At 43.8% G+C, this 27,985-nt stretch overlaps 1 protein-coding gene across 3 annotated transcripts; it reads left to right on the forward strand.

Annotated features, from left to right (window-relative positions):
• Positions 1-878: 878 nt before the first annotated feature.
• Positions 879-27,320, forward strand: irf2b (interferon regulatory factor 2b). 3 transcript variants are annotated; one of them, XM_061685405.1, is made up of 9 exons: positions 879-1,092; positions 2,982-3,076; positions 3,221-3,320; positions 3,494-3,670; positions 4,269-4,315; positions 4,855-4,963; positions 5,210-5,356; positions 6,421-6,458; positions 25,582-27,320. In XM_061685405.1, the coding sequence occupies exons 2-9, from the start codon at positions 2,990-2,992 to the stop codon at positions 25,687-25,689; spliced, it is 813 nt and encodes a 270-aa protein (XP_061541389.1). In that variant the 5' UTR covers positions 879-1,092; positions 2,982-2,989; the 3' UTR covers positions 25,690-27,320. The 3 variants fall into 3 exon arrangements, with proteins under 3 accessions (XP_061541389.1, XP_061541388.1, XP_061541387.1); XM_061685404.1 differs by lacking the exon at positions 25,582-27,320 and adding an exon at positions 6,826-13,800 and having other exon boundaries at positions 880-1,092; positions 2,962-3,076; XM_061685403.1 differs by lacking the exon at positions 25,582-27,320 and adding an exon at positions 6,826-13,800 and having other exon boundaries at positions 881-1,092.
• The last annotated feature ends 665 nt before the right edge of the window (positions 27,321-27,985 follow it).

A 27,985-nucleotide genomic window follows, 5' to 3' on the forward strand; every position in this document is an offset into this window, starting at 1 on the left:
GAATTTGATGTGGATGAACTTGACTGGCCTGGACAATCCTGACCTCAACCCTTATAGAACACTGGTGAATTAGAGCGGAGACTGACAGCCAGACCTTCTCGTCCATGCTGTGCGTCGAAATCTGAATTGACATATCTGAATATGATGTTATGTTCGTATTTATTTTGTTTTTTAATCTTATTTTTATTTGGAGGCCGATGTAATCTATATAGTCGTATCTATGTATTATATGTGAAATAAGTGAAACCTTTGAACTCAAGTTCTCATTCATATAATAGACTGCTCTGACTCACAAAACTACAAAAAGTTAAGTCGCTGACATTTCTAAACAGACGAAACAAAAAAAATGAGGTGAGTACATATACACGTGGACCATTTTTTTTTATTATCCTTGTGTGAATGAAAGAAAACCTAAATTAATAAATACAGAAAAAAAATCATATTTGGCTATTAACCGGTTCCACGTCATGTATTCATTTTTTTGTTTTTTTTTAATTTAAACAAGTTGCGATTGTGTGGAACAGAGAATTATGCTGTAGGTTCTTACTTGCGTTATGAGCGCTCAAAGTATCTGCAGTCATACCCTAACTCGCGGCCGTGTGCGGACTGAAGAAGTAACTTTGGTTCGACTGCACTGGATCTGAATTGTGCGCTTTCGTTTCCTGCGACGAGGTGACCGAAAGCAGAGGCAGGAAGGAGGAAGTGAAAACCAAACGGGACGCAAAGATCGTCTATGCGCGTGCGACGGCGCGTGTGGCGAAACATTTCGCGGTTCGCCAGCGCCTCGATTTCGAGGGGGGGGAAATCGCTCGGTGTGACTCATCTTCCGCCGCCGAATCGTTTCACAGACCCACTTCCGCGCTGCGAATGGAAAGATAGCCGAGCAGGGGGGAGGAGGAGGAGGAGGGGGGGGGGGGATTTCCAGCTCCGGGCCCTCGCTACCCTCGTTTTGCTTTCGCTCTGGGGCCACAAACAGAACCGAACGCTCACTCTCACTTTCCCTTTTTCTCCTGGAAGTTGCCCAACGTCCGCGGCTCGCGTTAAAAGTCGGGGCCCCGACTCGAGCTCGGCCGAGCTGTCCCGAGGCAACAGGTAAACAGCATTTCCGCATCTCGCCGTGGCTGCCTCGCATTGGCTCGACACCGAAAGTACTCCTTGTTTACATGGAATGGCTTTTATTTTCACTTTTGCCGCTGCTGCTGTGCGCGCGCGTGTGTTTTTTCGTCTTTTCGCCCCCCCCCCGATAGCGTTTAAGCGGTCATGCATTTGGTCGTACACTGGATTTGCAATCACCTTCGTGATGTCGTAACATTTCCCCAACATTTCTCTGTCGATTACATGTGTGTGTGTTTTTTTTTTTGTTAAGTAACATTTCTTTTATTTTTTAGCCCCCCACTCGCATTTAAACAAACGTGCAACGAATGTCTTGACACCTCTTCTACGTCAGCCTGATACAGTTGGGAGTTGACTGTTTGGTAATGAAGTGCAGTGTCGCGGTGACATTCCCAAAACATGTCGGCGAACAGTCAGTGGCCCATATTGTGCAATCTGGCTACTCGCCGTGGGCGTGAGTTAATGGTTAAACCGCAATTGGACTGACTTATGAAGTACAGCCTGGTGTTGGATGAAGACACGAACGAGAGTATAGATTTATTTCCCCTATCCGACGGGGTTTCACCCGGTTCGCCCTGTTCAGTTGTTGTCGCTTTGCCCCCACCGGCTTATCTGGCCTGACGGCCGCACGTTAACACTGTCCCGCCTGTCTGCAATATGTTTTGAGGATTTTTTTTTTGTTTTAATATTCAATCTATATTTCCATAGCTTAATTGATGTTTGTGTGTTAAATACAGGATATAGTTTTGCTGATCCCATCAAACTGCAGCTGCAAGCACAAAGTGAGGCAGACAGTATTTTGCCTCACGAAGCCAAATACAGGCAATTGCCTGGAGCCCCAAAGATCTCACCAAAACTGATTAACCACGTTTTTTTCTTCAATTTAAAGCAATTACTTTTGTTTTAGCCTTCATTCACGTGCTTAAGAACCAGTGATCCCAAAAACCGGCATTTAGCAAAGTAACGCGTTGCTTTGGAAGACCAACTCGAGCATTGGGTTAATGAGCAAAGAACAGCCGGGAGAAGCGTCGCTACAGTCACTATTCGACTGAGGGCAATAACGCTTGCGGAAGAAATGAAAATCGAATATTTTCAAGGAGGTTCGAGCTTTCGCGAAAGCCGGCGTCAATTCCGCTGCATTGTTTTAGCGCAGCGTATGTTTTAAGCTAACGCATGTTTTACCATGTCGGCGCCCAATAACACGGTGCGCCTTGTGTATGTGTTAAATACAGCAATAAACCCCGTAACTGAGACTGCGCCTTTTACTGCGGTGCGCCCTGTGGTCGTGGAAATGCGGTAGTTACTTTTGCGTCATCAATGTCTCTCACCAAGTGCTAATTCGTAGCTGGTGATTCGAACAACGAGCAAGTCCAGAACTTTCAACTTTGTCTGGAGTCTGGACTGTGAGCTGGATTAATGCGCTTGCACGGCTGACGTCACGTAGTCGGTGCTTCTCCCCCCTGTCGATCGCCCGCAGTTTTGCTCGTTAAACAGCTGATTAAACCTGTCACGGGGAGGGAAAAAGTTCTCTCGCTAAAGTTACTAAAAAGGGACTTTTTTCCAACTTAGTTACTTTTGAAATCAAGTAATCAGTAAAGTGAGTTACTTTGTCACGGTAACTGTGGCAACCCTGCTAAGAACACACAAACATGCTTTGTCTCCAGTGATGGTTTCAACTGCTCCCCCTCCCATTCCGTCAGTGGACTATTCCATCTTCTCATTGTAAATGTGCAGACCATGATTCAGGGTTATGGTAGCGAAACAAAGTTTTCCAAATCCGTAGCATTTGTCATTGCCACGCGGGCTTTTTCGCAAAAGACATTCCATATACACCCACTGCACATGCAGATCTGTATATCTGTGTTCAGATACCAAGATGCCCGTTGATAGAATGAGGATGCGGCCATGGCTGGAGGAACAGATCAACTCCTGCCAGATACCGGGCCTCAAATGGGTTAACAAGGTAAGAACTTTGCCTCTCTGAGTACGCGCTGAGTAAATGCTTCATTGAAAGGTACGGAAGTGGCAAACCGTTATTTTACAACATACTTTGGGGAAATGCACAATCCACCGACGGTACTTCAAGTGACGTTCATCTTGTTTCTAGGAAAAAAGAATCTTCCAGATCCCTTGGATGCACGCCGCGCGCCACGGCTGGGACCTGGAGAAAGACGCTCCTCTCTTCATGAGATGGGCCATACACACGGGTGAACACATTGGATGTATTTTTTTGTCACGACTGGAAAAGTCAAACATGCTATAAAATTAACGAAATGGGGAAGATGTGTGCGTAATTATTCAGGGAGTGGCTGTGAATGTGCTACATAAATACATAGTCCTCATCAGTTGGCACTTTGCGCCATGATTTTGTTATGTCTAGGCAAATACCAGCCAGGAAAAGACCGGCCAGATCCTAAGACTTGGAAGGCAAATTTCCGCTGCGCGATGAACAGCCTGCCTGATATCGTGGAGGTGAAGGATAAAAGCAATAAGAAAGGAACAAATGCCTTCAGAGTCTACAAGATGCTGTCGTCTTCGGAGGGAGGTACGAAGCGAGGTAAGCGATGCGTGTGGTCATCGGCGACTTGGCGCGACTTCAAAAAGGAAGTCTCCTCCGCTTCTTAGCACAGTGGAACCTCGAAGGTCGAACCGAGGGTGTTCCGTGATCTGTTCCAGAGTCAAGTAGTGCAAATGTTATCACCGGAAATGGGGCAGACCTGATGTGTTTTTGTCAATACTGTAATTTGAATCGACGCAATTAAAACACAACCTGTCGGCTTTTCGCAAATTGCTGGCAAATGTTCCGTTCTGATTTCCACATCTTTCCCTCGCACGGCCGCAGGAAAAAAAAGACGGTTGTCGAAACAATCTCTATCGACTCAAGATGCATCGGCATTCATCCAGAATTGGTCATCGAATCGAATCGAATCGCATCGTAGCCGTCGCACAATCAAATTGACGATTCTCGACTTCAGTGTGATTTAAGCGGCGTACTCGACTCAAATTGCGCTCGAATCCATTATTGGCTCTTAACACCGATGATGCGGTCGACTTTAGAGGTTCCACTGCAATTCCGTTTGCTTTGTACTAAGGAAAGTTTCTGGCTTTTTCCTTGACTATCTTAATGGTGTTTTCCTCTGGCTATCCGTTTATAGGAAAGAAGCTGACCGACCAAGAGAGTCGGCCCAAAGCGAATAAAGAGGTAGACAAACCCAGTCATGCAACCCAGAGCATCGTCAAGACAGCAGTGTATTGTTTTTGCATACAACATACATGATTTTGTTTTTTGTTTTTTTTTATCTATTATATATATATATATTTTTTTTTGCTCACCACAACCGGCAGCATTGCTGCGGAAGTGCTAAAAGAAAACTGCAATTTCACACGTGAACGACATGCTTGTTCCAATGCTGATGTTATGAGGTCACTGCCGCTGTCAGAGTTGGCGGACAGTTTCGCGTTGTCTCAGTTAAGCGTTCTACGAATCGCTTTACGAATCCCAAGTTCGGCGTTTTCCGACGAGTTGCTTGTAGCGCTTTGTAGCATGATGCGTCAGCAATCAAGTCAGAGCAAAAAAAGAAATGCAGCGTAACATGCCGTAGCAAGAAGTGACTTACCTGTATAATATGATTCTTATCAACACTAGACGGTCGATGACAGTATCGGTATCGAGGTACTGACTTGCCTGTCTTTATCGTTGCGCTCTCTCGTTCTCTCGCTCTCTCTCTCGCTCTCTCTCAGGTAGCGTCGCTGTCTTTTGACAGGACGCCGCTTGTCTTTCAAGCCGTGCACGTTGAGGACATCAAACTGGAATCGCAAGACGCAGTCGAGATGCCCCACACGACCAAAGGTGTAATTCACTTGTGTTCAGTTGTACTTCAGTCCAGACACATCACATTTGTTTAATATATACAACTTGCACGGGATATATTGTCGATATTTAAAGGACAAGGGAACGGAAGGAATTCCACCCTTTCACGAAAAAAGAGTCACAATGTAGCGTTTGGTGTATTTCGTCTATTTAATTTGGACATGAAGCTGTGACAGTAAGTGATTCAAAAACAATTCCACTGATGCCTTTTGTGTCCTTGTGCAGATATTCCCGGTGACGAAGATCATGTGATTGCAAGTGAGCTGCTGCCATTTGTGTGTCAGACAATCGAAGTGAAAACTGAGAACGAAGAGACCGTGAGCTCGTCCCACTTGTACCCGTTCCAAATCTCCCCTGTGTCTTCATGTAGCGGTGAGACGGCACACAGGCACAACACGTTCCACCACCTTTTTTACAAGTCGATCGGTGACACGGACCGAGGTTTCAGAAATCCAAACCAGAACCGAGCAACGCATGCTTCTATTCTGCTATCAATATTGTTCACCGACTGCGTGTCTCGAAGTCTGGATCTTTCAGGATCTTCTCCGGCCAATCTTGTCAAACAACTGACAAAAGACTTGCCTATTTTCGTCCGCCTCATCCACCCCACCCATCTTCTTTACCGCTTCTCCTCGCAAGGGTCGCGGGCGTGCCTGATCGGTCGACTCCGAGCTTCAAAACGTCGATGCGGAGGAGTAACGTCGAGTCGTCGAACTAATTTGTTCAACCCCGGAGCGCGCGGTGCTCCACAAAAGCCTAAAAAGAAGCACAGTGAGAGAGGTGAACAACATTCTAGTCCAAGAGTTGCCAGATGTTACGGATAACTGCCACAATCAGTTAGCAAATTGGCAATGAGTCATGAGCGTGGCTGCTACAGTCTTTTTATTTTTTATTATTATTATTTTTTTTTTTATATTTACAAGACATCCACATCACACGCACGAAACTGACAATATGGTTCATTGTTGGCTCGGATTCTTGTTGATTGTTTTTGAAACGCACAACACAAGGCAAAAAAAAAAAAAAAAAAAAACGTGGTCCCTTGTCCACCACTACCGGTCTTTCTTCCCACTATTTTCCCATGTTACATAATTCATTTTGTGTCAGCAGGTTCTGTGTAGTAGCATTCTTCTTATCTTATCTTCATGCGGGAACGGCGCTTAGACTCGTGAAACAGCCCATGACCGCTAACAGTAGTTTCGTGTTCTCAGCTTGTCGTCGCAAGCCAAGTGTGAAATGAAAATACCAGTGACATCCCCGACGACGCGGTTTCTTGACGCTTCACACGGAGCCGAATTTCACAATTCCCTTTCTCTCTCTCTCTCGCTCTCTCGATAGACGCGTGTCCTTGCTGCTCTTTTTTGCTTCTTTCGTGGAGCTTGGCTCTAAATTTGTCGTCTGCTGAGCGCAAATTCAATTGGTATTTCTCTTTGCAGGCAGCGACACCGACAGCGAAATTGAGGACACCGAGCAGGTGAGTCTCCTGTTCTACACACACACACACACACACACAATGCTCTTGCCCAGGAACTCTTGCGATCAAACATTAACAGCCTTACTTTACACAGAAGTTCAATGTACGCGTACCTGCAATGAATGTAACGCACACGTGAAATTGCACGAATCCATTTCCAACTTGACAAAATAGTCATTTTGACTGTTTTGGAAGATGAATCACATGTAGAAATAGAATCTAAATTAGAATGTACAAAAATACCGGCGCTGACCATAATTCCATCACATGCACGCTGCCAATCAGAAATGGCCACCGTGTCGATGTCGTTTTGCTGCTAAGCAATTTACCATCCTCATAACGTCCTGTCCTTTGCCTCGGCTCACAGGTTGTCAATCCAGCCTGGAGGCGGGATCGTGGCAGGTCAGTTCTTAAGGTGTCCCCCTCTTGCCTCCCCGGCATGGCCACCTTCGTTAGAGGAAGCAAACCTTACTGCCGAATAACCACCATGCGAGACCCTGACCCCCACATCAGCTATCGCAGCGAAAGCTGGACAACGCCTTGCAGCCAGAACTCACTCGCGTCTCCCCTACCCGGCCACACTCATGAGATGCGGGCCAGCGTCATTATGAAAACCTCCGATGTCACCTCCTGTTAACCTCAAGACGACAAGTTGCTAGATTTATTTAAGTCAGACATTACCCTTTTTTTTTTTTTTTTTTTCCTGCAGCCAATTGACAAATGTGCCCTGTTTGCACTTGTCTTCTGCCGTTCTCTGCAAATGCACCGCCCACATTTAAGACGACGCACAGGCATTTTGGTTTCCTTAGCGTCTCAACCGGTGTAGGGCACGACTCCTCAAACTTGAATTCAGTGTGACTCAAACCATTGCTTCAGCAACCTTGTTAGTTCCCCCACGATCTGGCACTTAACACCACGGTAGAAGAAGTGACGACCGACAAGTGCGGTTTAAGGACGGTAGTTGGATGGCGGTATGCAGTACAGTACCGATGCATAGAACCAGTCTGACCAGCTTGCGTTCATTCCTCCGGTTCATACTTTTGCCATAAGGTTATACCTCAGTATAGTTAAATGCCATTCCGTGAAATGTCTTTTGTCCAAAAAGTATATTTCAGTGTTTTATTTCTGGCATTCATTTTGAATTGCCGACCCTGATATTCCCCTTCAGTAATTGAAATTCAATTTAGCACACAGCTGCGCAAGGACTGTCCTGATATTTTACTTTGAGAAGTCATTTAATGGCCATTATGAACGGGAGAAAAACATTACTTCCTGCAGAAACTGTTCAAGCATTCATGTGAACCCCTGACTATTGTTTTAAGATATACTACTGTACTTGAAAAATTGTCAAGCCTGTTTAACTTGTACTTCTTATGAAGGAAAATATTTGTTTTTATTAAGAAACAACCAAAAAACGTATTTTAAACTTTTTTTTTTTTTTTTTTTTTTGTGCTACTACTAAGTTATAACTGCACATTTGTCACGGACTATTGCGGGAATGCCGAGAGATCCTGTTGTAGAAAGCGCAAAAAAATACCACCGGAAAAATTAAGTCAGGGAATATCATGAGAGCATATCGTTAATGCCCAGATGCCATGCAAATTTGTCCCTTTGGGCCCGCTCACACAAGGAAATCGTTCTGTGCTTGCATTGTAGACAGACTCGTATGTGCGGTTATAATCAGTCGCACTCAAACCGATTCGCCGTCGCGAAAAAAAGTTCCAAATTTGCAGTAGCTTGCCAAAGAACTAACAAAACGACAGCGATTTACGTCGCTCCGCACAACGAATATGAACAACCGTTGTTTTATGAGTGACGAATGAAAAGTTTGTACACCTCGAAAAATACAGCGCAGCGTGAGTTCAAGAGGAGGGAGGGGGGGGGGGGGGCAAGGGTTAGCATGGAACAGGTTGTTGTGAGTTTGCCTTCAGGGACAATACCATGGCGTCACTGCTGTCCGTCTGCTTAACTTCTCAGCCGCTCGCGGGAAAATGCTTTGTCCATCGCTCAGGGCCTGATTTGCTCAAGGTACGCATGTGCAAAACCGGGCCGCAAACCCGCAAGCGGACGTTTCGCTCGACGAACACGGGCGCGCCCAGAATGGCGTCTGCCGATCGGGCGAAATAGACGTGCAATCCAGTTGGCGTATTTGAAAGGCAGAAGACGGTTTCTATATTTCTAGTGGCCACTAAAAAAAAAAAAAAAAAAAAAAAAAAATCTTTTTAAAGTGCATCTAAGTGCAAAATTATAAAGAGAATTATTTACTTCTCTTTAAATTGTTAAACAATTTAGACTTTTGAAAAAATAATATAAATGCAAAGCTGGTATAGAAATGTCGATCCATCCATTTTCTGTACCGCTTCTCCTCACGCGGGTCGCGGGCGTGCCGGAGCCTGTCCCAGCTATCTTCGGGCGAGAGGCGGGGCACACCCTGAACTGGTCGCCAGCCAATCGCAGGGCACATAGAAACAAACAGCCAACCATTCGCACTCACATTTACACCTACGGGCAATTTAGAAACTTCAATTAACTTACCACACATGTTTTTAGGATGTGGGAGGAACCCGCAGTACCCAGAGAAAAGCCACGCCGGCACAGGGAGAACATGCTAAAATCATTTAATTAAATTTTTTTTCCCACATTAATGTACACACAGCACCCCATATTGACAAAAAAAAAACGAAATTGTTGAATTTTCTTTTCCAGATTTATGAAAAAATGAAAAGCTGAAATATCACACAGCCATAACTATTCAGACCCTTTGCTCAGTATTTAGCAGAAGCGCCCTTTTGAGCGAATACAGCCAAAAATCTTTTTGGGAATGATGCAACAAGTTTTTCGCACCTGGATTTGGGGATCGTCTGCCCTTCCTCCTTGCAGATCCTCTCCAGTTCTGTCAGGTTGGATGGTGAACGTTGGTGGGCGGCCGCTTTCAGGTCTCTCCAGAGACGCTCAATTGGGTTGAAGTCAGGGCTCTGGCCGGGCCATTCAAAAACATTCACAGAGTTGTTCTGAAGCCACTCCTTCATCATTTTAGCTTTGTGCTGAGGGTCTTTTTTTGAATCAGAATCATCTTTATTTGCCAAGTATGTCCAAAACACACAAGGAATTTGTCTCCGGTAGTTGGAGCCGACAATCCTGCAATTCTCAGGACCTTGAAGGTCTCGACGGTTGACACAAGGCAGCTGGACAGCGTGAGGGGCAGCTGTGGCGAAGGACGCCTCGTGAAGTCCACCATCATCTCTACAGTCTTGAGCGTGTTCGGCTCCAGGTTGTGTCGGCCGCACCGCAGCTCCAGCCGCTCCGCTTCCTGCCGATATGCAGACCCGTCACCTGGGAAACATGATGAGGCCAGTGACAGTGGTGTCATCTGCAAACTTCAGGAGTTTGACAGCCGGGTGCGATGAGGTGCAGTCGTTCGTGTAGAGAGAGAAGAGCAGCGGAGAGAGGACACAACCTTCACTCTTGGGACTGTATTGGACAGGTGATGAGCAGTGCCTGGTTTTCTCACCATCTTGTAGTCCTTCAGGTGTTTTTTTTTTTTTAATTTTGATTTTGATTTTTGATTTTTTTAAGCAAACTCCATGCGGGCTTTCATGTGTCTTGCACTGAGGAGAGGCTTCCATCCTGCCACTCTGCCATAAAGCACCGACTGGTAGAGGGCTGCAGTGATGGTTGACTTTCTAGAACTTTCTCCCATCTCCCGCCTGGAGCTCAGCCACGGTGATCTTTGGGTTCTTCTTGACCTCTCTCACCAAGGCTCTTCTCCCCCGTTGGCTCAGTTTGGCCGGACGGCCAGCTCTAGGAAAGGTTCTGGTCGTCCCAAACGTCTTCCGTTTAAGTATCGTGGAGGCCACTGTGCTCTTAGGAACCTTAAGTGCAGCAGAACTATTTTTGCAACCTTGGCCAGATCTGTGCCTTGCCACAATTCCGTCCCTGAGCTCTTCAGGCAGTTCCTTTGACCTCATGATTCTCATTTGCTCTGACATGCACTGTGAGCTATAAGGTCTTCTATAGACAGGGGTGTGGCTTTCCTGATCAAGTCCAATCGGTATAATCAAACACAGCTGGACTCCAATGAAGGTGGAGAACCATCTCAAGGACGATCAGAAGAAACGGACGGCACCCGAGTTAAATGAGTGTCACAGCAAAGGGTCTAAATACTTAATACTAATACTGCTGTGTGATATTTCAGTTTTTCTTTTTTAATCAATCAGGAAAAAAAATCAACAATTGTATGTTTTTTTTCTGTCTATATGGGGTGCTGTGTGTACATTTAATGATGAAAAACAAACCAACTTAAATGATTTTAACAAATGGCTGCAATATAACAAAGAGTGAAAAATGGAAGGGGGTCTGAAAACGTTCCGTCCCCACTGTATGACTAAGTTGTGTGTATCATTATGGGATGACATTTTGGAATGCAAGGCACAGAATTGTGATGAAAATTGTATATTATCACTCATGAGGAAAAAGGTTATCCTTTAAAACGTTAATTTGAGCAACGTTTATATTTTCAGTACCACTAAACTGGGCCAAACTTTCTCTTTGTAGTATGGATGACGCAATTTGAATAGTCCCTTTTAAATTGCCCAGATCATTTAATCGATGTCCATTTTTAGTTTACGTGGATTGCATTACGGACGGCAAAGTTAATGTCAAAGAGCGACAGGTTTATCAGTGCTCATGAAGTATATCTCCGAAGACTACTCAAGGTATCACGTGCTGATTGGGAGATGTTTCAAGAACACAATTTACTGGTGAAAGTCTCCTTATTTGGTGACTGAATGGGTTCGCTAAGGTCCTAATTTCCAAAGACGGTGTGATGGAACACACGGAGGGACATTTTATGAAGAAAACATTAGTTCCTGGGAAACATTTCTTTGAAGGACACCTGTGGCCACTAAAACTACGGAAACCCTCGTGTGTAAACCGGCACGGCTATCGCTCACAAAGATTGGGGTTATTGCGCCAAGGGGGGAGGCGTAGTCAAAAGAGAGCCTCATCAACATCTGCTATTTAGCAATGCAATTTTCGAGCTAAGCTCTAAGAGCTGACTTAGAACCAGTCACAAGAAGGAGTCATGCCGTATCACCTACGTGATTTAACAGTGGCGAAATATCGCCTTTGTCTCCGAAACATTTACCTCGGCTGTCCCTCTTATGAGCTCGTTTCTAACTATCCCACCCGGTCACTCCTAACGAGATCCTCAACGTCCTCATCTCCACCACCGTCCTAGCAGAAAGCTCTTGTATCACGCAACACGCCCTGGCACTTTGCGCCACAAGTTCCAGACTGCTTGGGTCCTCGGTGAAAACTGCCGCGCGCAATTAATTTGGCGCCCGTTTATTTGGTATCTCAGTAAATCAGGCCCTCGGTGTTTGAAGATGGGGGAGGTAATAGCTTGCACATTGTCTTCTTTGATTGATTAACTGTAGGCATCGGATTATCTCTGGGCAAATCCCCTCCAATGCACAGACAGCTAAACTGACAGACTCAGCGACACGCTCACCCCTGGGTCTTGTTGTTCAATGTTTCGATATCTCGCGTTCGCTTGCAAGCCGCTCCAGCACTTTGTATTCCGCGCGCGCGCGCGCTGTATATTCTTAATGTGTGCCTTTGATACGGTGTGTGGCGCCAAGCCGTCTGTGCTTTCGTCGCCAGTGACACAATGCAGGTGAGAGTAGATGGCCTTGCAGGAATACGAAACGTTGCAGATGTTCTTCGCGCGGTTACTCAGGTCTTAGTGTAATAACTCCTCAAATGGAGGATCCTCAGGGCTTTAACTCTTTACCCAGGCACCTTAATCAGTGAAGGTTTGTGGAGACCATTTAAATGACTTGAGACGGTGACACCTCCTTGAAGTTCGAACCAGAAGTATTTTGACAGAAGAGTTTTGAATGATTCGTTGTTACTTATTCAGAGCATTCAAACAAGAACAAAATAGGATTGAAGACTAAAAGCAATTGGGTTGAGATCGCTTGACTGCTGTCAAAGAATCTTCTGATGATCAGTTTTGTAGCATTTGCAGCAATCTGTTGTTTTCCTTCTCGATGCTTTTGTCAGGGCGGCACGGTGAACGACTGGTTAGAGCGCCTTGCCTCGCAGTTCCGAGGGCCGGGGTTCGATCCCCGGCCCCGCCTGAGCGGAGTTTGCATGTTCTCCCCGTGCCAACAAATTGGTGGGTAACGAGTTTTGAAATCAGAAGTCCGGGATAATACAATGTTCAATGATTTTTCAATGTGCTGTTAAAAACGGGTTTGGTACGAAAAGCAGGCTCGCAGTAGCTCAGTGTTATTTATTACATAATTGGAAATGTTGGCACCGTCCAAATTTGAGCAAGAATCATAGAAGTTAGCGCGCATTATTTAAGATTTTAAGATTCACTCGTCAAAATACTTCTTGGTCTCAACTGTATATGGAACAGATGACGAAACATGCTCACCAAAAGTTTTACGTTCTCATCAATTGACTAAATTTGCAGCCAGGCATTTGTGTCAGATAGCATAAAGTCAATTGGGATTCCGTTATTTCTTAAACCAAAGTAAAAACAAAAACAATTTACACTGGCAGCACAGACAGTAATTGTCATGATTCTTCAATGTAATGTATTTTTACAATGAAATTCAAAATGGTTTTGAGATTGCAGAGGTGGGACACACTTAGCAAATGTGCTTTTTATTTTAATTTTTTGGAAGTCTGTTAAATATGTCAGCAATTTTCATCCTCCAGATATTGCCTTCCTGTGTTTGTTGTATCATGTGCATGCAGTAAATGTGCTAAAGGGCTGCTGGTATAAACTCTCTTGCCAATATAATAGGTACACCGAGGTGAAACGAGTGCATTGTAATGCAAGAGCACTTAACGTGTTTTTAACGTCCTGTGTGGAATTGCTAAGAAGTTTTGAGTGTGCAGTTTGCATTGTTAAGGGTCGTGCGTTGTGTTAGATATGTCAGGATCTGCGCGAACGCTGTTGCGTTTGTTTTATCGGGGTGCAGTTGGCAAGTGAGTTCATCAGTCGACCTTTAGCGACAACGCAATACTAGCGTTGACGTCGCCAGTACGACGTCAACGCCGAACCACTCGTGAGGCAAGACGCCCAACGGTGAACTTGGGTCGTCTGCTGTCAAGTAATTATAAAGAACCTGCATAATGTACAATGTAATGTACTCTATGAATACACAAATGGAAAAACCATTGCATTTAAGTTATGCGTTTGTCTCACCCGTAAAGGGCAATTGTTACTTGAGTAGAGGAAAGAACAATCGGGCTTGTGTGTGCCAAGTTCTGGGGGTATGATAATGACTTTGTAAATCCGAATAAAGACTCTTTTGTATTTTTTTCCCAGGTACCTCCTTTTTACGACGTCGAACTGATGCAGATAGCTATGATCTTTTACACTCGTAAAGGTCAGAGTCCAGTTTTATGTGGCTTCCAAGAGAAATGACTTCTATGTCTGTTACCAAAAAAAAAAAAAAAAAACAATTCCTTCTTACGACTACTGCCACTGTTGGACAGGCCCAGGACTGTGCGCCATTGTAGGCAAAGATACAGTACACATTTACTTTGCGAAGGTTTACAAGTTTGTACGTGGTTGGACCGCGCAAGACAGAATGAAGTTTTGCTGGACGGCCACAGAATTGTTCGAAGTGATGCCGATGGTCCCGTTTTTCACAGATTCACTCGCACGTCTCCTCCGGTTTGAGCAGAAACTTAACTGCCGTTTCAGTTTCAGTTGCTGTTTCTCGTGTTTCAACTTCCTTCCCGTCTTTCGTGCCAGCGCCTTGTTGCCTGCTCGCCCAAACAACTCTTCACCTCATTTTCTTCCCCCTATTTTATATGACACAGAATAACCTTTATTTCCATACGTTGTCAGAGAAGCACAACAATCTCGACAAATGATTTGAGCATAATCGGGAGACCGCGTTGGTGTCTGCTTCTATGGTTATTTCAATTCACCAGCAACCACTTCTTAAATTGTGAGAATAGACAGGGTGATTTAAAAGTAAATCCCGATTTGAAAATACTTATTTATTCATATGTTGTAATATTTTTCATATTACAAGTACTTAAAAATAGGGAGTTACTTTTCAATCACCAATATAATGGCAATTATTGGAATCCTGACAGAATGAGACACGTGGTTCGTGGCCTTCTAACTCAAGATATTCTCCTTTTCAGATATTAGAATTAGAGTTTCAGATAAAGAATTCGGATATTATACGTGTTACGGTACGAAAAGTATACCCAATATTATGTTAAATACTGAGCATTTACGTATACATAACCCTTCCAAAAAAATGCTGATATAGGCCTATATACAGTGTATGTATGCATGTGTGTCTGTATACAGTGTGTATATATATATATATATATATATATATATATATATATATATACAATGGGTACAGAAAGTATTCAGACCCCCTTAAATTGTTCACTTTGTTATATTGCAGCCATTTGCAAAAATCATTGAAGTTAAATTTTTTTTTCCTTATTAATGTACACACAGCACCCCATATTGACAGAAAAAAAAACAAAACGGAATTGTTGAATTTTTTGCAGATTTATTAAAACAGAAAAACTGAAATATCACACAGCCACAAGTTTTCAGACCCACTCATATATTTAACTCGGGTGCTGTCCATTTCTTCTGTTCATCCTTGAGATGGTTCTCCACCTTCATTGGAGTCCATCTGTGTTTGATTATACCGATGGGACTTGATAAGAAAAGCCACGCACCTGTCTATGCAAGACCTTTTAGCTCACAGTGCATGTCAGAGCAAATGAGGATCATGAAGTCAAAGGAACTGCCTGAAGAGCTCAGAGATGGAATTGTGGCAAGGCACAGATCTGGCCAAGGTTACAAAAAAATTCCGCTGCACTTAAGGTTCCTAAGAGCACAGTGACCCCCATAATCCTTAAATGGAAGACATTTGGGACGACCAGAACCTTTCCTAGAGCTGGCCGTCCGGCCAAACTGAGCAAACGGGGGAGAAGAGCCTTGGTGAGAGAGGTCAAGAAGAACCCAATGATCACTGTGGCTGAGCTCCAGAGATGCAGACTGGAGATGAGAGAAAGTTCTAGAAAGTCAACCATCCCTGCAGCCCTCCACCAGTCGGGGCTTTATGGCAGAGTGGCCCGGCGGAAGCCTCTCTTCGGTGCAAGACACATGAAAGCCCGCGTGGAGTTTGCTAAAAAACACCTGAAGGACAACAAGATGGTGAGAAATAAGATTCTCTGGTCCGATGAGACCAAGATAGAACTTTTTGGCCTTCATTCTAAGCGGTATGTCTGGAGAAAAGCAGGCACTGCTCATCACCTGTCCAACACTGTCCCAACAGTGAAGCATGGCGGTGACAGCATCGTGCTATGGGGGTGATTTTCAGCTGCAGGGACAGGACGACTGCCGCCCTACAAGCTGAGAGTCGTAATCTCTCCAGCGTGTCCTGGGTCGACCCCCGGGTCTCCTCCCGGTGCTACGTCTCCGGAACAACTCATCAGGTGTCCAGGAGGCATCCCAAACAGATGCCTGAGCAACCTCATCTGCTTCTTCTCAATGCGGAAGAGCAGCGGCTCCACTCTGAGCCCCTCCCGGATAACAGAGCTTCTCACCCTATCTCTAAGGGAGAGCCCGGACACCCTGCGGAGGAAATTCAGTTCGGCCGCTTGTATCCCGGATCTTGTTCTTTAGGTCACGAGCCACAGCCATAGGTGAGGGTAGGAACTTAGATGGACCGGGAAATTGAGAGCTTCACCTTTTCGGCTTAGCTCCTTCTTGACCACAACGGAGCGATTCAAAGTCTGCATCGCTGCAGAGGCTGCACCGATCTGCGATACTTGAACTCCTCCACTTGGGGCAGGGTCTCATCCCCGACCCGGAGAGGGCACTCCACCCTTTTCCGACTGAGGACCATGGTCTCAGATTTGGAGGTGCTGATTTTCATCCCAACTGCTTCACACAGGGGCGAACTGCTCCAGTGAGTGTCGGAGAGCATGGCAGATGCAATACCGAGGCCGCCAAACCGGACCCCTCTCTGCGCCTTGCTGCGCCTATAAATTCTGTTCGTAAAAGTTATGAACAGAATTGGTCCAACCCTCACTGGAAACAAATCCGTCTTACTGCCGGCATTGCGGACAAAATTCTGACACCGTTCGTACAGGGGCCGACCAGCGTATATACTGTATGTATATGTACGTGCGTATGTATGTATATATATATGTATGTATGTATGTGTGTGTGTGGGGATATATTACACAAAAAGCATTGGAGAATTTGTATTTGAAATCATGGCTCAACAATGCTGAATTGCAAAATGCTTACCTGATCAGCACGAGTCATGCACGATGAAACTTGTCAGGAATGCTAATCACCTGGCAAAACTTCATGCCAATTGCACATTTATTTTTATTTTTTTTATATTTGTGTATGAACTGTAGTTTAAACAACAACACATTCACGTAAAAATTAATGTGTAAACTATACATGAAATTCACATTTTAAAGAAGTATTATTAGGGTTCACGTATAGCGCATACAGTATAAAAGTTTTATATAAAAACACAATAATCTTTCTTTGCTTCTTCCGCCTGTGTGGAGTTTGCATGTTCTCCCCGTGCCTGCGTGGGTTTTCTCCGGGCACTCCGGTTTCCTCCCACATCCCAAAAACGGTCGGTTTATTGAAGACTCTAAATTGCCCGTAGGTGTGACTGTGAGTGCGAATGGTTGCGAGCCATTCGCAACCTTAGTAAGGAGAAGCGGCTCAGAAAATGGACGGCCGGAATACAACAGGCACCGCATGGCTCGCTACCCGTTTTTAAGGACCTTAGCCACTGACTGCACGCTGTAAAACATTAGGGGTTGTTTCAAAAGAAAAGATGTAACTTCAACCCCAATTCCAATGAAGTTGGGACTTTGTGTTAAACAAATAAAATCAGAATACAATGATTTGCAAATCCTGTTCAACCTATATTTAATTGAATACACGACAAAGACAAGATATTTAATGTTCAAACTGATAAACGCTTTTTTAATGCAAATAAACATGAACTTAGAATTTTATGGCTGCAACACGTTCCAACACAGCTGGGACGGACGGGGTCATGTTTACCGCTGTGTTGCATCACCTTTGCTTTGAACAACATTCAATAAACGTTTGGGAACTGACGACACTAATTGTTGTTGTCGGTGGAATTCTTTCCCATTATTGTTTGATGTACAGCTTCAGCCGTTCAACAGTTCTGGGTCTCCGTTGCCGTATTTTACGCTTCATAATGCGCCACACATTTTCAATGGGAGACAGGTCTGGACTGCAGGCAGGCCAGTCTAGTACCCACACTCTTTTACTACGAAGCCACGCTGATGTAACACGTGCAGAATGTGGTTTGGCATTGTCTTGCTGAAATAAGCAGGGGCATCCATGAAAAAGACGTTGCTTGGATGGCAGCATATGTTTCTCCAAAACCTGTATGTACCTTTCAGCATTCATGGTGCCTTCACAGATGTGCAAGTTACTCATGCCACTGGCACTAACACAGCAATTGTACGTTGAGGAACATTGTCCTTAAACTGTTGGACTATTTTCTCACGCACTTGTTCACAAAGAGGTGAACCTCGCCCCATCTTTGCTTATCAATGACTGAGCAATTCAGGGAAGCTCCTTTTCTACCCAATCATGGCAATTGCTACTTTTATTTTAAAAGTTGAGCACACACCTCGTATTTTACACTATATATATATATATATATATATATATATATATATATATATAGTGCATTCACTCATGAGCTTAATAAAACCCTTCTCCCCCTCAATCACATCTTGCATATTTGCACCGTGTGTGAGCTATGTCAATAATAACTACGATCAGGAAAACTTTATGTATATATCTTTATCAAAAATAGAATGATTACATTTTTTAACAAATGAAGTAGTACTTTACACTGACTTGATTATGATAAACAAAATATATACTTGTGATGGTCCAGCATTGCAACTCTCCAGCAGATGGCACTGTAGGTTTAGTCATTGCCTTCTTGTGACTGAACTGTGACCTCTCACGTTGCTCAACATTGTATGCCTTTCATCTGTCAAGGACACTTTTTTTTTTTCCATATTTAATTATTGAGTTAAATACTCCAAAAATATATATTTTTTTGCTCTATTTCCCACATGGGGTAGATACTTCTCGTTCAAGAAATGTTGTGCATTTGAAGTCCGATTGATTGCATATTCAGTATATTCTGTGTACTATGGAAAGTGCTTTCCATTGTGTACTTTGTACTAGAACCAGTTTCAGTTGGAGAACCATGCTCCCGTTCCTGGTGCTTATTTCATTATTATATTGTTATAATTATGTTGCACTGCAATGGAAGCATTTCACCCAATCATTCATGTACAAAGAACGACAAATGTGCAAATGTCACCGTTTGACCCCTGCGGAGACTCCCGAAGGGCAATGTTGCAGCTGCGTTTTAATGAGCGAGCCAGACACCGCGTAAAGCGGCTAGTTACCACATCCAGTGACTCATCAGCAAAGGCTTCATAGAGCTCGAGCGTGAAAGACGCCAACTCGGGTTTATGGAGTATAGGATAGAGGGGGTGGGGGTGGTGCTGGGGGGCGGCAGGCAGTGTCACCAAGGCGAGAGTTAAATGACATTAATGATGCGTTGGTGTGAAGTGGCTGCGAATCCCAACGGGCTCATGCTCGTTTTGTTACCATGGTTGCAGCCGTTGACATTGTGATCGCAGAGCACATATAATGAAGTCAGGTTCGTGTGTGTATTTGCTGGGGACTGGGGATGCCGATGGGGGGGGGGCTCTCATCTATGCATCTGTGATGGATCCTACCGCAGTAGATTGGTGTTTATGCCTTTTAGTCGATCCTTTTTTTTTTAAATGATTGTCTGGGTCAGCGAGCCTGCGCTAAGCCAACATAAAACAGCTGGGGCCTCCCCTTTGACCCTCACCCCTCTGTTAATCGCATTCGAAATATTATAGCCAATAAAGTGATTGTGATTGTTGTGGGATTCATGCTGAAAAACGACCGTTACCCCCGTGTCGTCGACGTACCTGAACCAGTGGCTGGGCTTAGTTCCTCCGAAGGATTCCAGCTGCTGCTCAGGCACATGGCGCAGCATTGGCGGGGGGTGGCTTCTTCAGTTCCAGAATCGGCAGTTCATTTGCGTCGCAAGAAGATGGGACATTGCTTCGAGGACAACAATGTCCAAACTCTGGGTCGGCTGTTTTGAAAGAGGTGTAAAATCAAAATGACCGCGCGCACACACACAGCAGTTCATAATATGCAAGGTTTGAACACAAGCTTATAAAGGCTGACAGAGGCAAATAGCAATAAAAAAAAGCCCTGAATCAAATGGTCATATTAATTCTTGTCAGTTACCCTGGCAACCACCGACGGAGAAATAAGATAAAACGAGAGATGGAAGTGTGTGTGTGTGGGGGGGGGGGGGGGTGAAGGAAACAAAGGATAAGCATAAGTCTAACATGTTGGACATTTTTTTCAAATAACTGCAAAAAATACATAAAATTCCTGCAGTCCAAAATTTTTTTTTTGTCATGATGCGACAGGTCTATGATGTACATTATTAACCTGCTGTCTCTTTTTTTTCCAGCCAAAAAACAGCAATCTGCTATCATTATTTTGGTAGCGGTAATTGCATGAAGAATTACATGGAATATGGACAACTGCAACTCAATAGATTACAATATCATAGAAAAGTTCATTTGTATAAATAATTCAATTTAAAAAGTCACATTTCTATATTGAGGCCCATTGCTAGCTAATTTCGATATCGAAAAGCGGATTTATTGTTTCTTATGTAATAGTCTGATTTCTTGAGATGGTGAATTGTGTGTGTGTGTGTTTTTAAAAAAAAAAACTTTTAAGCTATAATCAATATTATATCTTTTTTTTTTATTGACACACGGTAAGAATTAGGTATATACGCATACGCACATTTTGAGATCTTGTCTTCGTCACAGGGGAAACATTTACTTTAAAGCCGCCATCTCACTATACTACTGTTGCCTTTTTATTTATTATTTGTATTTTTTATTAACCTGACCAAAATCCTTGAGACTCGATAACAATTTCCTTCTTCTCCAAAACCCCACCACCCATCCTCAAACATTTATTTGATCTAAACAGCTTACAGAAGATGACTTCCTGACAATCGTAAACCCCGCTGGCTGTTAAAAGAGTTCATCATATCCAAAAATTGAAATTCTTCAGGTGAAGCGTAACGCTAATTTTTAACAAGGTTGATCTAATTCACCCGAACTTTATTGTTTCTCAGTAGTGGCTTAATGAGTCCCGCTGTTCCCAACACTATTCGTCACGTTAATGAAATGGTGATATTGTGTATTATTACTGCAAACTGTTGTGATCTTAATGAGGTTCGAGACAGTTCCCATCATCATTCATTCATCAACTGCCATCAAATAAAATTCATGAAGCTCACAAACTGCATGTGAAAAATGGAATGGAAATGGCTTCCACCCGTTCCAGCCCCCGCAAAATGCCCCCAAAATACATTTGGAACGTGTTCTTTTAACAAGTAAAATAGCACTCTCCAGCAGAAGTGCAGAAGTGCTCTTTAAAATTAAATCGATTTGTGAAGATAAATGACTTTACTCCCATTCCATTTTCTTCCTTTGTCCCCCTACCAAAATTTGTTTTTTTGTTTTTTTTTTTACTTTCAAATTCATCCTGCGGCCTGGATTGTACCCCGGAGTGTGCATGCCTTGGCCACCAGGGGGCATATTAATAGATACATAATTTGTATTCAAATATCCGTTGCCAAAACAATGACAGTTTTGTTCGCCCTTCTATGGTGTTTTGCATTATGTGTTAACAGAGAGCTCGCAGACTATCATAAGCCAGAGCTGATGCCCCCCCCCGGAAACACTGGAACATAAAAACTAAGAATAATAATAATTCAAAAAATTAATCGTAAAGACTACTGCATAAAACGTAAACGAGCTAAAATAACCATAACAATAATCATACAAAACAAATTGCGTAAAACAAAGAAATAAAAGATTCAAATGCACCATCCGGCCTCTCAGGAGGGGGAAGCAGTGCACCATCAACACTGTGTATAGCGGGGATGGGGCGCTGCTGACCTCGACTCGGGACGTTGAGAGTCGGTGGGGAGAATACTTCGAAGACCTCCTCAATTCCACCAACACGCCTTCCCATCAGGAAGCAGAGTGTGGGTTCTCTGAGGCGGGCTCTCCTATCTCTGGGGCTGAGGTCACAGAGGTGGTTAAAAAGCTCCTTGGTGGCAAGGCCCCGGGGGGACCGGAGGTTGTGTTCCAACTATAGGGGGATCACACGCCACAGCCTCCCTGATAAGGTCTATTCAGATATGCTGGAGAGGAGGATCCTTCGGGAAGTCGAAGCTTAGATTCAGGAGGAGCAGGCCATGAAACAGTGGACCAGCTCTACACCCTCGGCAGGGTCCTTGAGGGTGCATGGGAGCTCGCCCAACCAGTCTCCATGTGTTTTGGGGACTTGGAGAGGGCGTTCGACCGTGTCCCTCGGGGAGTCCTGTGGGCGGTGCTTCGGGAGTATGGGGTACCGAACCCCCTGATACGGGCTGTTCGGTCCCTGTACGACCGGAGTCAGAGTTTGGTCCGCATTGCCGTAAGTAAGTCGGACTAATTTCTGGTGAGGGTTGGACTTTGCCAAGGCTGGCCTTTGTCACCGATTCTGTTCATAACTTTTATGGACAGAATTTCTAGGCGCAGCCGAGGCGTAGAGGGGGTCCGGTTTGGTGGCCTGAGTATTGCATCTTTGCTTTTTGCAGACGATATGGCTCTGTTGGCTTCATCAAGTCGTGATCTCCAACTCTCATTGGAGCGGTTCGCAGCTGAGTGTAAAGTGATTGGGATGAGAATCAGAACCTCCAAATCTGAGACCATGGTCCTCAGTCGGACCCTCTCTGGGTCGGGATGAGATCCTGCCCCAAGTGGAGGAGGGAAGAATGGAATGGGAGATTGACAGGCGGATCGGTGCAGCGTCTGCAGTGATGCGGACTTTGTATCGGTCCTTTGCGGTGAAGAAGGAGCAAAGCAAAAAGGTGAAGCTCTCGATTTACCAGTCGATCTACGTTCCTACCCTCACCTATGGTCACGAGCAGTGGGTTGTGACCGAAAGAACAAGATCCCGGATACAAGCGGCCAAAATGAGTTTCCACTTCAGGGTGTCCGGGCTCTCCCTTAGCGAAAGGAGGTCATCCGGGAGTGGTTCAGAGTAGAGCCGCTGCTCCTCCACATTGAGAGGAGCCAGATGAGGTGGCTCGGGCATCTTTTTAGGATGCCTCCTGGACGCCTCCCTGGTGAGGTGTTCCGGGCACGACCCACCCGGAGGAGACCCCAGGGACGACCCAGGACACGCTGGAGAGACTACGTCTCTCGGCTGGGCTGGGAACGCATGGGGACCCCCTCGGAAGAGCTGGAGAAAGTGGATGGGGAGAGGGAAGTCTGGGCGTCCCTGCTAAAGCTACTGCCCCCATGACCCGACCTCGGATAAGCAGAAGAAAATGGATGGGCGAATATATATATATATATATATATATATATATATATATATATATATATATATATATATATATATATATATATGCCTTGACTCACATTTACATTTATATGACGTCCCAAATGTTGTGAATTTCAAAATAATTTAAAAAAAAAGGATTACGTGTTCAAATAAAGCGCTTACCTTCAGAATAATTCTTCGGGAAAAAAACTAACAAAATACAGATAATACTTCATGTTTTGATCATATGGGTAGAAGCAAAATCAAGCATTGTAAAAATACATTATACATAGGTAGAAGGGTTTTCCAGAATTTTGAGGTCAACTTTGGGGGTGCGTATTATATTGTGATTGTCAGTGTACAGGCTTGAGCAACTGCATGCATGTAACAGCGTTAGCATATGTAATCAGTACACAGAAAATTAACTATAATCTGGTACAGTTACAGAAAAAAACCCAATCTGATGACAGGTACAGTTCTTAAAAAATGATATCTCACTGGATTCCATTTTTAACGCGGGAGGCGTTGATTTGAGCCTCAATAGCTTTCATACTATTGGGACAAGCAAACTTTTCCAGAGTTAGCAGCACAAAATGTGGATAAATGGTCCCACAATGTCGCCCAATGGACTGCAGGGATTTTTTGGGGGGAGCCAACCAAAATGATACAGGCCACTGAATGTCCATGTTGGCTTCCCAAATGCGGCTGGTTTAAAAGGGACTCGGGGGTGGGGGGGGGAATGGACGGTGACTGGGTGGATCGTATTCACTGGAAGACTTACTATATTCATTGTGGATAACATTTACAAAGAATAATGTGACCTGTCCAAGTCACCCGAACTGCTGGTGACGTCGGCTACGGAGGAACTCGCGAGCCAGCCTAAGAGTCCTACGGCCGCAACTTGTAACAATTTCCGCGAGCCCACCATCACAAATCACCCACTGCTTGGCATCGATTGCAGTGACGGTGACGCCTCAGTCAGAACCCTGCGTTCACCGACACTGCGCACTGCTGCAGTGGAGGAGTGGCGGGGGTGTCTGAGCGCTAATCACCGAGTACCTTCTTGCCAGCTACCGCTCCCAACTAGAGGAAGAAACAAAGGACACGTTGGACCACTTTTTTAATTGTATTTTTCACGCATTGTATTTTGAACAGCGCTTTTCCGGGTTTGTGTATATTACTGTCAGCCATGTCGATGTCTCCCTCCATCTACGACATTACGCGAGCAACATTTGCGTTCCCGATGATGGACGATATCTGCGTGTTCCTTCGTGTGAGTCCGAGTGTGCTCCTGCCTCACGCACGAGTAGCAGCAATACTGTCTCAATGGCTCTCAATTCTTCTTCTATCAACTTTTAATCCTACCACTTCTTAAAACATTTGTCTTTCTGTACTCCCTGTCGTGTTTTTTTTTTTTTTTTAGTACACTGCCAAGGCCGCCAACCAATATTCCATTCCTCATTTCCACCTCATTGATAAGCAATTTGATTTTGGTCTCTAAAAACATTGGTCGATAGGGCTCTGAGATTTGCAGACTCAGGTCAGATAGAGAAGCCCAGAGTTTAAGCTAAATATGGTGAAAATAATCTAGCTTTTATGCTTCACACAAATTAAATAAACTGCCAATAGAAGTGAAGTCAGCTCCAAGTGTGAATGTTGTTAAATCCATGTTAAAGGTTTTTTTCCCCCTTCATGCTTATGATTGAGCTCTTTTAAAGCACTTTTATTTTTATGGTTTTTTGTTTTTAGCTTTTATTTGCTTTGTATGTTCTTTTAAGTCTTTTTCTGTACTTTGTTTTTAAAGTTGTACTTTTGATCATGTCAATTTCTATGACGTGTGACCAAATTCTAATTTCTCGTTATTTTACCTGGCAACTAAAGTTGAACTTTTCTCATCTGGTTTGATTCCCTCCCTACTCAGTGGCATTGTACCTAAACTGGCCAAGTTATGCCACACACTGGGCCCAGGTGATCTTCAGAGGGTATACATACACACATGGATAAAATTGTTGGTACCCCTCTGTTATTGAAAGAAACATTCACAGTGGTCACAGAAGTAACTTGAATTGGATGAAAGTAATAATGAAGTAAAAAATATATATTTAAATTAACCAATGAAAATCAGACCGCTTTTGAATTGTGGTCTATCAGAATTATTTTATACAACAAACTCAAAACAGGCCTGGACAGAAATGATGGTACCCTTAACTTAATATTTTGTTGCACAACTTTTTGAGGCAATCACTACAATTTCTCACTGAATACCCTGATAGTCTTGAATTTTTATTGAACTCTGCACAGATTCAAGACACCCTGTGCCAGGTGCAGCGTAGCAGCCCCAAAACATAACAGAGCCTCCTCCATGGTTTACAGTAGGGACGGTGTTCTTTTCTTGGTATGCTTTATTTTTGCATCTATGAACATAGAGCTGATGTGCCTTGCCAAAAAGTTCCAGTCTTGTCTCGTCTGTCCATAGGACATTCTCCCAGAAGCTTTGTGACTTGTCAACTTGCAGTTTGGCAAATTCCAGTCTCACTTTTTTTTACGATTTCTTTTCAACAGTGGTGTCCGTCCTCCTTGGCCGTCTCCCATGAAGTCCACTTTGGCTCTAACAACGAGGGATGGTGGGATCTGACACTGATGTACCTTGACCTTGGAGTGCACCTTTAATTTCTTTGGCGCTTGTTCTGGGCTCTTTTGTTACCGTTTGTATTATCAGTCTCTTCAATTTGTCATCAGTTTTCCTCCTGCCGCCATGTCCGGGGAGGTTGGCTACAGGCCCATGTATCTTAAATTTCTGAATAATATGTGCGACTCTAGTCACATGAACATCAAGCTGCTGGGAGATGGTCTGATAATTTTCTTTCTAATCTTCAGAGACTATTCTGTCCTTCACTTCCTCTGCTCTGTATTTAGTGTGATACACACCATGTCACCAAAGAGCACAGGGATGACTAATCACCCTTTAAATAGGCCGAGTGACTGATTACAAGTTTGAGGATCTTAGTAAATCAGACTCTAAGAGTCTTAATTAACTTCACCTCAATTAGCCTAACATGCATGATTTTTCAGTGTTGGAGGAAACCAGAGTGCCCTCCAGAAAACCCAAACAAGCATGAGAGAGCCATAGCGAATCACTCTCACGATGCAGTTTTTCCACCGGATGCCCTTGCTGACGCAAACCACCCGTTTTTTTCATCAGGGCTTGGGACCGGCAAGCGCTAGCTATCGGGGCACTGGCCGGGTTTCGGAGAGACAAAGAGCTTGTCTGACTCTCTGTGAAAATGTCTGTCTAGTGGGTTACAATGTTCATTATTTGATACCGTGGTATTTTTAACCAGCTGAGACGTCCCAAAAAAGATTTGAAAATATATTTCTAAAAGCCCTTTGAAAAGCATCCGCACGACACACTTTCTGACAGTGACGAGCTTGAGAGAGATGGACCGGGACCCGCTAATTTAACTTGATAGGTGCACACCAAAGTTTGAATGATAGTGTTCACACTTGACCAAATGAACATAAAACATTGAGGTAAATCTGTCTTTTTCCTTTGGATAAAGACAAGATACAGCATGGTCCTGATGGACCATGTGATTGTGACTTATTGTGACAATGACAAAGGAGGACACATCTGTAGGACACATTCAAAAGGGGCCTTCACACTTCACACAGATGTTCACACTTTCTGCCGTCACCATTTTTATTTTCTCGTTAGGCTTTCCAAATGTTTGAAAATTACTCATGTTTACTGATTGCAATTCATTCATTATGATAGGAGTCAGTTCATGCTTCGTAAGACAAGCCTGAAAATGAATGAGAAGAGACTTCTTGTTTCATTGAAACTAAACGCTCGCACAAGGTTCGGAGGTCCACGGAGACATATGATGAAAAAAGAAGTGAGTCACACCATCTCACAGCAGCCGCAATGACTCATTCTCCCACTCAGTCAGCCTTCACACACACCTGCTAAAGCCAATGAAATCCAATAACACAGCAATTTAAAAAAAAAAAAAAAAAAAAAAAAACGGCCTTGACACAGAAAATAATAATGTTCCGTTTTGGTTGACACTTTCAGTGTTTTTATTAAGTATTTCCTTCTGTTTACACACTCAACACAGTCAATAATACAACAATTAACAAAGGAGGTGAAGGGAAGCTACCGTGGATATAAATGTTCAAATGTCATTTTTGTCACATACAGTGTTCCCTTCGTTATATCGCAGTTCACCTATGGAATAAAATGTACATAGTGTACTGTACTACTGGACAGTCCTATATGTTTACGAGTTTTAAAGGTGTTTAGGAGTATAAAAATGCAACAACATTAAATTCAAAATCAAGAGATGCTTTAGTGACTGGAGAAGATGTGAATGTCAAGGAAGGAACAATATAACTCCTCTGCTTAACATACATGCTTTTTTTTTTTTTTCTGGGGGGCAAGAAATACGTGTGCTTGCACGTGTGTAAGTGTGTGTATATGTCGTGAGGCCAAAGGACTGTCCCAGTAGAATCATGAAAGACTCCAGATGTGAGTCATTGACTCGAATTATGATTTAATCTGCATGTGGCTGAATAATAAGAGGGAGGATGTTAGTCACAGGAATACTAACAGTGTGTGCACAAACACACAACACAGACTGCTTGCCCAAAAGGTTCCGATGCTTAATTGCGGACATCTGTTCTATGAATCAAGTGATTCATTTTCATGGTCAACACATTCAAACTAGGACCTACAATTCACTTAGCTAGACGTGGGCAAAGTAGCCAAATATTGTACTCGAGTAACGGTACTTTTACTTGAGAATAATGACACTCAAGTAAAAGTACTTAATATTCCTCCAAATAGGTACTTGACCAAGAGTAAGTACTCTGTGAAAAAGCTACTCAAGGACTGATTACCGTAATTTCTCGTGTATAATGCACACCCCCAAAGTTGACCTCAAAATTTTTGAAAACCCTTCTACCT

Source organism: Phycodurus eques, chromosome 9, assembly GCF_024500275.1.
Source record: "Phycodurus eques isolate BA_2022a chromosome 9, UOR_Pequ_1.1, whole genome shotgun sequence".
Lineage (NCBI taxonomy): Eukaryota > Metazoa > Chordata > Actinopteri > Syngnathiformes > Syngnathidae > Phycodurus > Phycodurus eques.